Source organism: Pygoscelis adeliae, unplaced genomic scaffold (assembly GCF_000699105.1).
Source record: "Pygoscelis adeliae isolate BGI_AS28 unplaced genomic scaffold, ASM69910v1 Scaffold339, whole genome shotgun sequence".
NCBI classification, from domain to species: domain Eukaryota; kingdom Metazoa; phylum Chordata; class Aves; order Sphenisciformes; family Spheniscidae; genus Pygoscelis; species Pygoscelis adeliae.
Window position 1 is genome coordinate 673,734 of NW_008825544.1, and position 13,150 is coordinate 686,883.

General features: G+C 48.8%; 1 protein-coding gene across 1 annotated transcript in view; it reads left to right on the top strand.

Moving 5' to 3' along the window:
• The window catches only part of HDAC8 (histone deacetylase 8), a 42,291-nt gene that overhangs the window by 8,119 nt on the left and 21,022 nt on the right, over positions 1-13,150 (top strand). Inside the window, exons 5-8 of the mRNA XM_009331997.1 lie at positions 87-164; positions 589-697; positions 8,330-8,502; positions 10,188-10,282. Coding sequence (XP_009330272.1) covers positions 87-164; positions 589-697; positions 8,330-8,502; positions 10,188-10,282 — 455 coding nt within the window. The remainder of the gene's footprint in view (positions 1-86; positions 165-588; positions 698-8,329; positions 8,503-10,187; positions 10,283-13,150) is intronic.

The following is a 13,150-nucleotide window of genomic DNA, read 5'->3' on the forward strand; positions in this document are numbered from 1 at the left end:
TTATCAAGTGGCTCATTTGTGTGTTTAGACTCTGTCATTTATGTGAATGATGCATGAAAGCTTTTTTCTCTTCCCTTTTCTGATAGGAGTTGAAGATGCCTTTAGTTTCACCTCGAAGGTCATGACTGTTTCTCTGCACAAGTTTTCACCAGGATTTTTCCCAGGTAAGTTGAACTTGTGAGGTTTGTGCTAATTTGGTTCACGCATCACTGATGAGGCCCCAGCAAAAGCAAGTCCCATTCCTTCTGTCCAGCAGAGGTGTGTCTCTGCCTATTCTGTTGACCCAGGAGAAGGAAAGAGGAGGGAACTGCATGTTTGGCATTTCCCCCTTTCTGGGTGTGGCTAAGCTCTGGGCAGAGCTGCTGCTGGGTGGCCACCTGCAGCCCTTGAAAGCCGCATGACAGAATTGGGCAGAGGGCAAGAACCAGGTCCGTCCAACCCCTCCTTTATTGGTGGTGGCAAATGGACTTCTCCATAAGCATGCCAAAGGTCCTGGCTCTCTGCTCTCATCTGAGACATCCCACACATTTCTCTTGCTGCTGATCCCCTTTCCCTCGTAATTAACCGTGGGGTGTTTCTGTTTTTCAGGCACTGGTGATGTCACAGATGTTGGCCTGGGGAAAGGTCGCTATTACAGCGTGAATGTACCTATTCAAGATGGCATTCAGGATGAGAAATATTACCAGATCTGTGAAACGTAAGACCTCTTGCTCTGATACAGTTTACTTGGGTGGGATTTTAGAGAACAGAGACTGCACAGATTTTGTTTATTTACTATTTTTAATTACAGTCCTTCCTTAAGGCTTGCCTATTCCCCTGTTACAGTTTTTGATTACAATGAACACGGATCTTAAGAGGTCTCAGAGGTCTTGCCTGAATCCTTAGGCAAACTGAATATACAGAGGCATTCATGGGTGGCTGGAGGGTCTCTTTGCCCCGGGTCAGCCTTGTGTGTTTAAGGAGAGACTGAGAAGGGACAAGTACTTTTTAGCTGTGGACTTAGGGCTAGATGCTTTTTCATCAGATAAATGCTCTGAACCCTGACCATCTGTGGGAGATATGCTTGGGGCTGAGCTAAAAGTGTTTTCCAAGCACCTTTTGTCTATGCTGGAAAAACAAAAGGCTGAAGGCTGAACATCTGCCAGTGATTGAGCTGCCTCCCGGCAGGCCCCTCTGTCATGCAATTGATGATGGACCTCACAAGCTGTTGCCCATGTCAAAACAGGGCTGCAGGGCTTGTTCTTTTCAAGGGGAGAGGAGCCTCAGTGCAGGGCTGCAGGACATGGTAGCACATCCACTTCTCAGCTCTAACAGCTGAGGGCTGAAACCTCTCCAGACTTGTAGCCTGTTAGGGCAGTCATGCTGTGGCCATGCCTCCTGCTAGCTTGTTGGTGCTTGTCACTGCTGGTGGTAGAGCAGCCCTCTTCCTGCTGGGTGATGTGTTTCCAAAAGGCAGGGCAGCTTTAGGGGCTGAGTAGGGGTTAGGAGCCCAGTCAGGAGTACCCCGTTGCATGCATTCCCAGTTGAAGGACATCAAAACCTACCATATGTTCCAAGCTGCATATAACCAAAGCATCTACAAAGAAATTTTGAGATCTCATGGGCAAAGAGGAAGAGTTCTGTCCTGGCCAGAGGAAAGTCATGTGCATGACTGTGGGTGTCTCATGCAGCTGATGCCTGAGGATGATTGCCTGTGCCTCCCAAACCTGTGGAGGGATTGGAGCACATGACTCCCTCTGACATGGGTTTCTGCAGGTGGACTACACCCTGTGCAGAGCCTTTCCTCATATTGTTCTCCTGTGTCCCCTGCTGGTGAGAGGAGACCTGCTCCTTGGCAGCCCTCTGCTCCTTGAGGAGGTGTTGCCAGATCAGGCAGGGAGCAAAAAAGCCAGGGAGATGCTGTGCAAAACAGTCTCACCTCCCTTGGTGCTGGGGACAACTGCCTCCCCAGTCTCGGTGGAGGCTGATCTGCTGCAGCACAGCAATACAAATAAATGGGGAGGAGGTTGCTTTTGGCGTCTCAGAGCATGTGCACTTTGAACTTGCCTTTCTATAAATTACAGTGCTTGTGTTTGATTGCTTTTGTTCTAGTAGATAAACTCCTATCCTGCTTTTGAGGTGGTGTGGCACACGGATAATTGCCTATTGTTTCTGGAAGTTGAATGACACGGGCTCCAATTAAAGTACGTTGTTACTAATAGCTGCTGCATGGAAAGGGGGCCAAAGTGTGACATTATTTATTTATTTTCTGGAAAGTATGTTGTCTTTAAAATTTTGAAGACAAAGGCAGCCAGGGATGAAAAGTTTCAGAGCTGCCATGAGAGTTACAGCATCAGAGCCGGATGCTGAGTTTCTGTGGTATGCTCTGCTCGTGCAGAGATGTGTCCAAAGCATGTTCCCACTACGAGCCCTCTGGGAGCCTACCTGCTCACGTAGTCTCTCCATCAAAAGAGAAAGTTATGATGGGGCTGGCTAATTGTAAACATCCAGAATAGCCGATTTGCTTGATCACCTGAAAAGATGTCAGTAACTTTACCTGGATTTTAAATATTAACCTTTTGAAGACTAAAAAAAAAAGCAATATGTGAGAAACATTGCAAATGCAGAAAAGTAAGCTTAGAAATAATCCAGAGACATTCAAAAGCATTATCTTTGCTCCAAAGACAAAGAGAAATCTGAGTTATTTTAAATGGCTATAGTAGTTTGCTTGATAAACTTGCAATTAATTATAGCTGAAAGAGATAACTAATGAGCTATTTGTCCTCTAGTATTGGCCAGAATGTAAAATAAAGAAATAAATAAAAAACCAAACAAACCCACCCCAAAATCTGAATGCTGTTTGGCCTGTTTTTATATGTGATGCAGGGGAGCTGTGTTAGCGGTGTGTAGGCATGGATCTAGTGAAATTCTGCTTTAGCCAGTGCAGGCTGGACTGTGTGACAAAGATCTGCTTGAGTGGAAGTTGTGATGTGTCCATTATGTTGGTGGAGAAACCGGTTAGTAACATGGGTCACTTAAAAGGAAAGCATGAGGGACCTTTGTGGCACCAAAGGCTTGGCTGCTATCTAGAAAGAAGATACTATTTCTCTATTTACAGTGTCTTAGTAAAGGAAAACAGGATGACTGTGGTGGATGTGTTGCATCCCAGCAGCCAGCTGTCTCGGTTCCTTTGGACTCAGCTGCTTGTAGGTGATGTACCTTGTGTGGCACTGCCTGTTCACTGCCTGGTGGTGGCACCACGGGCTGGGATCTCATTGTGCTGCCCGCAGTGGCACAGAGTGAGGCCGATTGTCCTCAGGGCGCAATATAGGAGCGGCAAGGCCAGTTCCCCCTTCTCTGATCTGATCTGTTTTTTCCTATTCTGCAGGCTTTTGGCGAGATGAAAAATAATACTTTTTTTTCAATCCTTCTAAGTGAGGGCTTTCAACCTCGGTCAATATGTGGGCACCTACAGTGTCCCAGGTGGCAGCATGGCCCTCTGTAGATCAAACTTCAGCCTCCTGACGGTTGGCTGTTTTTCTTTTGGTGCCTCTTGTGAAGCCCTTATGCAAGGCCCAGATGGAAAAACCCAGACTAGACTCTTCTTTTTTTTGAAGCAAAAGTTTCCCACTTGCAAGAATAAGACTAAAAGCGGAGACTGCTGTTTCTTGGGAGGCTGCAGTATTGCTTTCACGGTGCATCTGGTTGTTCCTGTTCCTAGCTACGATGGGTCACGGGTATCTACTGATGCATCCTTCCCCCCATTTCAGTGTTGGGGAGGAGGCCAGCAGAGAGGTGAGCGGCCACTTCCCAGTGGAGTGCCAGTCTAAAGCAGACAGCGATAGGGGAAAATGAGGTAAAAAAATGGAGTGCGTGATAAAAAGCAATTCCTGCATGACTGTCAGCATTTAGTAGGGCTTTTTCATGTCGTGCAGGTATAAATGGAGACTCCTATGGAGAGGGTGCCTGCTCCCTCTAGGTGTTGGGTGTGCGTGGTATGAAAAGCACCACATGGCCTGGAAATCCTGCAATAATATGAGGCCGGTTCTGAATCTGGTCCTTGGGCATAGGCACTGAACAGTGCGAACCCCAGAGTGACCATATTTTTGGGAGGCTCTGGAGATTAGGGATGTGATTGACAGCTGGATTTGGGATCTGCTTGGAAGGGATTGGTCTTCCACTTCCTATTGCTGTAAGGGTTGAATACAGCACGGGGCAGGCAGTGAATGCGGGAGACCTAGCCCACCATCTGGAATTCATTGGTTGCTTTTCATCATGCAGCAGAGCACAAATCCTAAGTGTTCTTCCAGACTCTAAAAGTTTAAAATGTGTCCATAGTCCAACAAACTTTGCAGAAATTTCATTTTCTGAGTTTTTCATGGTTTGGGATGAAATTTTGAAACTTGGGCTGAAATTCCAGATCCCTGCTTTCTTTTGAAAGGTCCCAAGTTTTAACCTGGGGAAAAGGTCCAATTTAAACTAGTGGATCATGGAGCTTTCTGAGTGCATGTGCTGGCAGGCATTATGTGTGCACTGCATTTGCGCACGACGCCCAGCTCAAACCTACTTTCCAGTTGACAGAATTAGTCTGACTGTTTTCTTTAGCTTACGGACAGGGCTCGTGGTGTTTGGTGCAGCTGTCACCTTGGCACATCATGGGTCTTGCTGGAACATGTACAGGGTGGGGTAGTCAGCAGCAGGGTGGCAGACCCACGGGATCCAGGAGCCAAGCTGGCGTGGGGAGCATTTGCCAGCTCTGAGAGCAGCAGGGCCCTGGGCAGCTCTGGGTCTTGTCTGCTTGCGGTGTGGGCAGAAGGAGGAGCAGGCAGGCCCATGTGTTGCTGCTAAGGTGACAGCGGATGTAACTTGATTGCTTGGTGGGTTTTGGATGCAGCTTTTTGGAGGTCAGAGATATAAGTCACAGTCTTGCCTGTACATCCAGGTAAAGGAAAGCCCTCCAATTTGGGGAGCTCCTTCCCGTACTGCTGGCCATCTCCTGACACCAATGGGAGGAAACATCATGTGGCACTGGTCCTCTTCCAGTGGCAATCTCACTGGGGCTGTGAAATTTTGACTGCCATTCTGGATTTGCTTGAGCAGTTGCAGAAGCTGGTTCTCTTCCATCCTCCCTGTCAGCCGCTGTTTTAGCTGTTCTTCTGATCTCTCTGGGGGTAACAAAAGGTGACTTCTCTGTCAGCTGCTTCCTTCAGGGGCTGGCAGCGGGGGCAGTGAATTGGATACTGCTGAAAGAAAGAGCTTGGAGAAGTCTGAAAACTGGCAATGTCTGTTCATCTATCTCTGCTGCAAGGGCAGGCAGTGCAGCCCTGCCTTGGCACACTGCTCTGCCAGGGCCAGAAAGGAACCGCTGGGGTCACCTTGTCTTTGTGGCCCTACGTTGCTTACGAGACTTCCCTGAACTTGTTTGTTAGTTCAGGAACAGAAAGGGGGCAGAACATCCCCTTTGCATTTGTGCCAAATGAGTGCACAGCACAGACCGCACAGTCCTCACTGGCCGTGCTGTGCCCTGGCTGCAGTGATGGGGGTACTATCCCACTGGAGCCAGTGGTTACAGGTCAGAGGTTCCTGTGCCAGCAGCTGTGAGGCAGTGAGAGATCTTTGTCGTGCTCACGATGCATCTTGATGCAAAGTCAGTTTTCTAGCTGGGATTAGTCTGCCATTGCAAGGAGGTGTATCAGGAGTTCCCAGACAGGCTTGGAGCTCTGACGGCACAACTGAGCTGGTCTCCCTGAGGGATGCTGCCAGAAGGGGAGAAAAGTCCCGTTGCCACTGCCTTATCCTTGGCTGCCCACTCCTTTCCCCTCTTTTCCTTGCCATGAACCAGTTCAGGGAGTTAACCTAGCAGAAAACTAACCCTGCTAAGCAACTTTCTACTAGTTCAGCTCTCTGAAACTGCACACTGTGGGATCAGAGCAGCTTCGTCATAAGCAAAAGGAAGGGGCTGGGAAGGATGCGTGGAAGGGACTACCTGCTGCTGTATGGTCAGTTTAGCTTTATCGTCAGCTCATGCTTGTAGCCTGCATGCGTGTGAGGGTCCATCAACATCTGGATGGGGCTGAGACTGCAGAGCAGTCCTTCTGCTGACTTCCTAAAACACCAGAAAGAATTACTCTGTTCCTGAGCACAGCGTGGGGCAAAGACGGGGGCTAAGCTACCCTTATGCATTAACAGAGATCCCAGCAGCTACAGACAAATGCTGTCCTGTCAAGGAGATGTTTATCATTTAGGTAATGTCTGCAATGTGCTTTGAAAATTAAAAGCTCTGGGAGAGAGTGAACTTTTGTTTAAAACTCCTCATGCAGCCAGCAAAAACCTGCAGGCATGGGCTAAAAGATTCTTCTCAATCCTTGCTGGGAGACCTTGCTGAGAAATAGTAGGAAGCCTTGGCCTGAAGTGAGTTTCATTGGGGCAATAATAGGACTCACGATAGTGATTGCCTTTTGGTGGAAGTGGCTGTCCTTGCACAGTGAGATCGGTGAGGGGGTGGGGGACCCCCAGTCTTTACTAGCAAGAGGTGAACCTTCCTCTATCCTTGTTATTTCACATGCATCTGCCTGTTTCTGGTGGATCCATGAAGAATGTAAAGCTTCCTAGGGAAAAAGTGAGCTGTTTGAACTGGCCAGTGTCAGCTGCCTGTCTAGCAAAAGTGGAGAAGCGTGTCCGAAGGAGATGGGGGAAGAGGGACCCAGAGACAGCTCATAGGAGCTAGATGTGCTTGCAGATGTCTGAGTGCAGGCAACGAAAGCCCTCTCCAGCAGCAGACAGTGCCAAGTGCCAAGAAGCCCTGTTTGAAGAAAGCCGGTGCAGTCCTCCTTACTCCAGGGAAGGGTAGTACAATGTGGGCCTTGGGCAGAGGTGGAAGCCCCTCTCATCCATCCCATCCTTGACATCTGCAGAAGAGAGGCTGACTTTGGGTCCACTTCAAGAAGGAAGCTTATGCCGATTTGACTGCTCTTTCCTTGGCACTGTGATTTTCACCATCTGCCTCAGTTTGCTTAGCTTGGTGGGACCATGTGGCCAACGTGGCCTGGTAGCTGTCAAAACATGAGTGGTGTGAGTAGCTGTCAGCTGTCTGGCCCTGCCAGGTACCTGGGGTGCTGGGACCAGGTTCTCGGCACGTTCAGGCTGTGCTGCCATACCTGGGGTGAATATGCATACTGAATGGAAATCCTGTTTTTCCTGAGACTCACATATTTAGTTTCAGGGGGACAGGGTTTGAGTTTTTTCCCAGAGTTTTTCTCATCACTGGTCGAGTTTTTTCCCAGTAGTGCCTGTATTTCGGTAGTGAATTTGTGGTGCTTGTAGAGCTGATGGCCTCAGTCCTGCAGGCATCTACCTTGGCAGACTGCACCGAGCTCAGTGGGGTTCCTTGTCTGGGTGCAGTGACTGGCTAAGTTTCTTGGGGTTAGTGCTGGTAAATGCAAGCTCTTTGTCACAGGGAAGCAGCTCTCTCGTTTGGCACAGCAGTGGTTTCTAATTGAATATCAAATAAGAACTGGCGATGCTTAGGTTCTCTTAACCAAGGCAAAAGCATTTATTCCAGGGATCACATCTGTTTCTACTTTAGCAAAATAAAAACACTGTTGTGAAAGGAACATGTTTTTCTCTATTATTTGCCTTGTATTTTGGGCTTTGGAGCACAGTGCTGGGAACAGAATTATTCCCTTTGTGGTGTTCGTAATACTAAAAAAATCTCCTGGAGCAAAGCCAAATGTCTGACACGCCCAATTGCCTTCTGCAAGAGAGAATACTTCTAATAAACTATCTCCAGGACACTGGCCCTGCTGTACCCCAGCATCCGCTAGAGCTGGGGGAAATGTATTTCTACCTCAAGAGCCAATATGGGAGAGAGGAGGGTGAGAACCTAGACAGAGCCTTTCTCTGTTCATCCTGTCCTCTCCTGGTGAGAGGTGTGTGAGAGTTTAGGATTGTTGTTTCACCAGACCCTGCTCTTCACTGTAATTTTTACAGGGGAGAAAAGCCCCTGGATTTGGCTTGCAGCCCTTCCGCTCAGGGCAGCCAATGTAAACATGTAGTTTGATGCTACCACTAAGCTGATCAGGACTAGATCCCCCTCACCCATGTTCTCAGTGATGCTTTTGCCTTCATCAGCCTGGTGATGAGCGCTTTGAGAGTTAAACTTATTGCAGGAGAGTAGCGGAGGCAGAAGGCTAACTGGGAGCCGAGGGAATGTAACTGGTATGAGGGTGGTGGGAGCAGAGAAATGCAGAAACCTTGAGAGGCATCGGTGGATCTGAGGGACCAGGGCCATGCCACCAGCATCCTTCTGAGCCACGTTTGCAGTAACCCTCACTGCTTCTCCTCTCCACAGTGTGCTGAAGGAGGTGTATGCTGCATTCAACCCAGACGCGGTTGTGCTGCAACTGGGGGCAGACACCATTGCTGGAGATCCCATGTGCTCTTTCAACATGACGCCTGAGGGAGTGGGCAAGTGTCTGAAGTACGTCCTGCAGTGGCAGCTAGCAACTCTCATCCTGGGAGGAGGTGAGTGCACGCGCGTCCTGCTGTTCGCAAGGAAATGGGTTTGTCCTCCTGTGACCCTTCCTCGAGTGTAGGCCCTTGGGCTCGGCACTGACTGGAGTTTAGCAGGGTGACTGCTGGGCAGCATCAGGAGGGCACTCTGTGGCGCAGTACTGTTTTCACACAGACCTGAAATCCTTGATACCAACAGGTGCAAGTCTCAATCCTGACCCTAAGATCTTGAGTTAAAGGCTGCTTGTCTCCTCCAGAGAAGAGCAGAGGCTGTCAATCTGATGAACTGACCGTAGCTTCTCAATGGCACCTCTGATTCCTATCTGTGCTGATCAGCCCTTCAGCACTTCTCTTTAAAAGTGAGCACTGTGTTCCCAAACCTACCTTGGGCATCTGGCAATGAATGATTTAATTTGGATTCAAGCAGGGGCTTGGGAAAAGGTCTGGCTGCCTGCACGGTACAGCAGGGCTCTGATACCCAGTGAAAGCTAAGGTTGACTTAGCTCTGCCATGCTGCATAATCAGCTGCTTGTCCAGTGGGGAGAGCACGGGACAGGCTTTATGCAAGAGAGCATTTCAGAACAACAAAAGCCACTGTGTGCCCGGGAGAGCCCCCCAGCTCTCTGCCTGGAGCCATATCAGCTTTATCTGTTGTCCTTTTTGAGATGGGGGAGATCAGGTATAGCATGTTAAGCCTAAAATTTGATGTGCCTAGTGCATTTTGTTTTGGAAAGGTTATGAGTGTTCAATCCTGCTGTGGCATGCCTGTGGGTATGCTGGGGATGGCATCTTTCAGGCAAAAATAAACCCCAAAAATTTTGTCAAAAAATGAGGGACAACTATTTGTCACTCATGAAAATACCAAAGGAGTGTCCCACCACTGCAGCTTGTGGAAGCATTTGAAGTGGAAATTGGGGGAGGAGTCAATACTTGCCAAAAAACCCCCCCAAAACAAACCAAAACCAAACAACCCAAAGAGAAGGGAATGTTGAAAAATATGGTCTCCCTCTCTTTTCAAAGTGGTTCTCTCTCTTACTATTTTAGTCATCTTTGCTGGAAAAAAAACCTTCTGGGTCTCTTGCAGGATTGCTTTCAGCTAAGGTTTCTCCTTGTGGGCTCATGTACTGTTATCACAGAGGTGACCATTACCATACTGACTATGAAACCTCATTTACTTGTAAAGCAGTTGCAAGTTGTACTAATGAGCATCATATTTGTCCTCTCAAACATGACAGTGCTGAAGAGCTCACCAGCAAATGGCTGGGCGTGTGTATTATGCTTTATGGGTTGAAGGCTGGCATTAAAAAGCAGGAATCCCATGTCTCCACTGCTGCCCTTGCACTTCTCTCCCTGTTAGCTTTGAACACCCCTCCTTGTTGCCAGGAGGGAGCCCAGCGCATGGGGACGGGGGCTTATGCTGGATCTGAGATGGTGGCTGGAGGAGCCTGGCCTGTGCCACACTGTGTGTAACTAGGATTCAGTTTGGGAGGTCTGCTCTTGCATACAGTGTCGTTTGGACCTGGCCTCGTGTAGCCAGCAGATGCAAAACGCAGTTTTTGGGCACAGCCTGAGTGGATTAAATAAGCTGATTTCATGCGTGTTGCCTCCACGATTTGTTCCTTCCACTAAAATCTCTCCCTCTCTCTTCCCTTTCCCCACTCTTCCCCCTCCAAAATCACAATTCTTGCTGGAGACAGGAGGCTACAACCTTGCCAACACAGCTCGCTGCTGGACATACTTGACTGGGGTCATCCTTGGGAGAACCCTGTCCTCCGAGATCCCTGATCACGAGGTAAAGCTTTGACAAACCCTCCCTTCTCTTTGCGTGAGAGCTGAGTCGTTCTACCTAATCCAAACGGCATCCTTGCTGCTCAATACTGTTTTGTTGAGACACTCCGGTAACAATAATGCACTGTCCTAGCAGCATAGTGGGTGCTTGTTCCCAAAACTCAAGGCTGTCCACATCTTTTTGCAAGGGATCTCAGGCGCCAATAAACTCCAGTCTCAGATAATTACAGAGAGGATGGGGAGGGGGAGTCACCTGTTTGCTCAAAGAGCTCCTTAGGATGTGCACATACTTTTGCCAGGAAAGAGCCAGGCCTTTCTCAAGGCTTTAAATTTAGCCCTGCTTTCAGTGACTTACAGAAAGTACCAGGTGCAACTTTGAAGCTTTTCTGACCAGCAGTCTTGCAGTGGGCCATGAGGCCAGGTGCTGTTCATGATAGCATATGAGCTGTCTCAGTTCCAGTGCTGGTGCTTTTAAAGTCTCAAGCGGGGCTGAACAGCTAGTTGGAGGGACACAATCTAGATTGAATTTGGGTGGAATAACTATAAGTTCATAATAGGTCTCAAACCGCAGATCAGTGTTATTGGCCCTGCAGAAACAAACCTGCTTGTGCAAAGCAGTTCAAGCCTACAGTGACTACAGAGGAGAATTATGGTTTTGCCTTTGTCTAAGGATCTCACGGACCAGTATGCATGAGAAAGTAAAGCATTTGTGTGGATTGAAACTGGAAATTCATCATTATAGAAACTGGTGATTACAGATACAAGATGTTTTTTGAGAGGTATTGTGCTTAAATATGATCCTTTCACTAGGTGTCTGCAGAAACAGGTTTTAAACAAGACTGGATCTTTTGTATATGCAGGAAGTGAAAAGGGTGGGTCCCTCTGTAGGAGTTAACTGCTGAAGGTGGTTAGGTTTTGCCTGTTTGTTGTTGCTCTGAACAGTTTATTTGCTGTGTTAATGATTTCTGCACCGAGTGCCCTGAAGGATAAGAGCAGTGTGGGAATGAGTTGATTGCAGGATGTCACAAGGTGCACAGTGGGGCCCTGCGTGCTCTGGCTGCTCCCTCTCAAAGGAATTTTTTGCCAAGAAAGGTTGGACCAGGTGATCCTTGAGGTCCCTTCCAACCTGGTATTCTATGAATTTGTATCCCCTCCTGGGCTGGCTGGCGCTTGAGCTGCAGAGCTGAGCTGGCTGCGAGTTGTGCTGTTGGTGGCCGGCCTGTTTGGGTTCCCCTTGCAGCGAAATGGTGCTTGTGGTTTTGTTTCCGGAGATGAGATGAGCTGCTCAGGGTTCACCCTGGAGGAACAAGTTCCCGGAGATCAGCCCAGCCTGTCTTTTGGCGCTGTGGTGCAGCACTTTAAGAGGAATGAGCCAGAGGGAAGGGGAAACGTGGGCTGCCTTGGATGAAGCAGTCACCGAGTGCTGCTGTTCCCACTTGGACACCTATAGGATGGCAGGCTTGTAAAACCGAGTGCCTGCCATGAGCAAGCACATCTTGATTCCTGTACCACAGAGAGGGTTTAGTGAGAATCATCTCTGGGGTGGTGATGTTAGCCAGCAAAGCAGCTGGTGACGATCAGCATAGCTGCAGTGCTTATTGAATGCCAGGAGAAGTGGCTGGAGTGGTGGTTCATCATAGCCAGAAAGCTCTTGGGTGAATGGAGTTTGCTGGAGCTGAATCAGGAACGAGTCAGAAATCCACGGTACTCTGCTACAATATACATCGGGTCTACAGAAATGTGTGGAGACACTGGCATGTGATAAGTTGTCTTATTATTTTAAAGCCTGTGGCCATGTGCTTCATCGAAGGTAATAAAGTAGCCTTGGTGATAAAGTGACCGTGGTAATAAGAAATAGCCTTGGTACATGAGTTGAATGGTTCCGGATCACCAGCTAAAAGACGGTGATACTCATGTCAGTAAGCAGGGAGTAGCAGCCTGCCTTCAGGGGGTCACTTGGTTTGTTCAACTTGGAGAATAGAAGGCTGAGCGGGGACTTCATCGCAGTCTACAACCTCCTCAAAGGGGGGCAGCGGAGGGGGAGGTGCTGGTCTCAACTCTCTGGTGACCGGCAATAGGACAGGAGGAAATGGAATGAAGCATCAGTAAACTAGTGTGAAACACTTTCATAAACTATGTTGAGATCTTTTTGTAAGGTGTGATTTTTGTGGGATTTACAAAATGAGGAAGGCTGAGGGAGCAGAGCATCCTTGTGTGCAGTGTGAGCAAGGTGGCCTGACGGGTCCCGGCTCATCAGGTAGAGCGGTGTGCTCTCAGCCTCGGCCTTCTGGCTGCTGCCCACTGCCCTCATGAAGGTTGTTTACTGGGGAGGAGTTAAACGTTGCTCTGTTTTGCACCCAACTGAGGAGATTTTGCCTCTGTGTGATCACGTGCTCTGGCTGTGCTTGCAGGAATCAGGTGTTTTGCGTGAGATACCAACTGTGTATACCCAGGCAGCAGTGAGGCTGTGGCACGTTCGGTGTTGGGGCCTCAGAGTGGTGCTTGGAGGGTGCTTTTTGAGCACGATGTGTTGGGGAGGGAGGTGTTGGCAGCTAAATGAAAAGGACCGCCGGCCAGTTACCAGCACAGGGGGTGGTGATAATACAGGGCACTGCTACTGTGGAAGGCGGTCCTGGGGCAGACAGAGTTCCCGTAGGCCAGTTTGTAAAGGTCTACATTCTTGAATTCAGTCTTTTATGCGCTTTTCATGGCCAGGGATCAAAGAGGCAAGCTGTGGCCCTGCTAAGGTACTGCAAACTGAACACAGTCACGTTTCTGAACTGTCCCTGCCCCTTCTCCCGGGGGCCCCAGGAGGGTTAGAAGCAGGAGAAGCAGCAGCTTAGCCCTGTTGAGGGAACAAACAGTGCTTTGT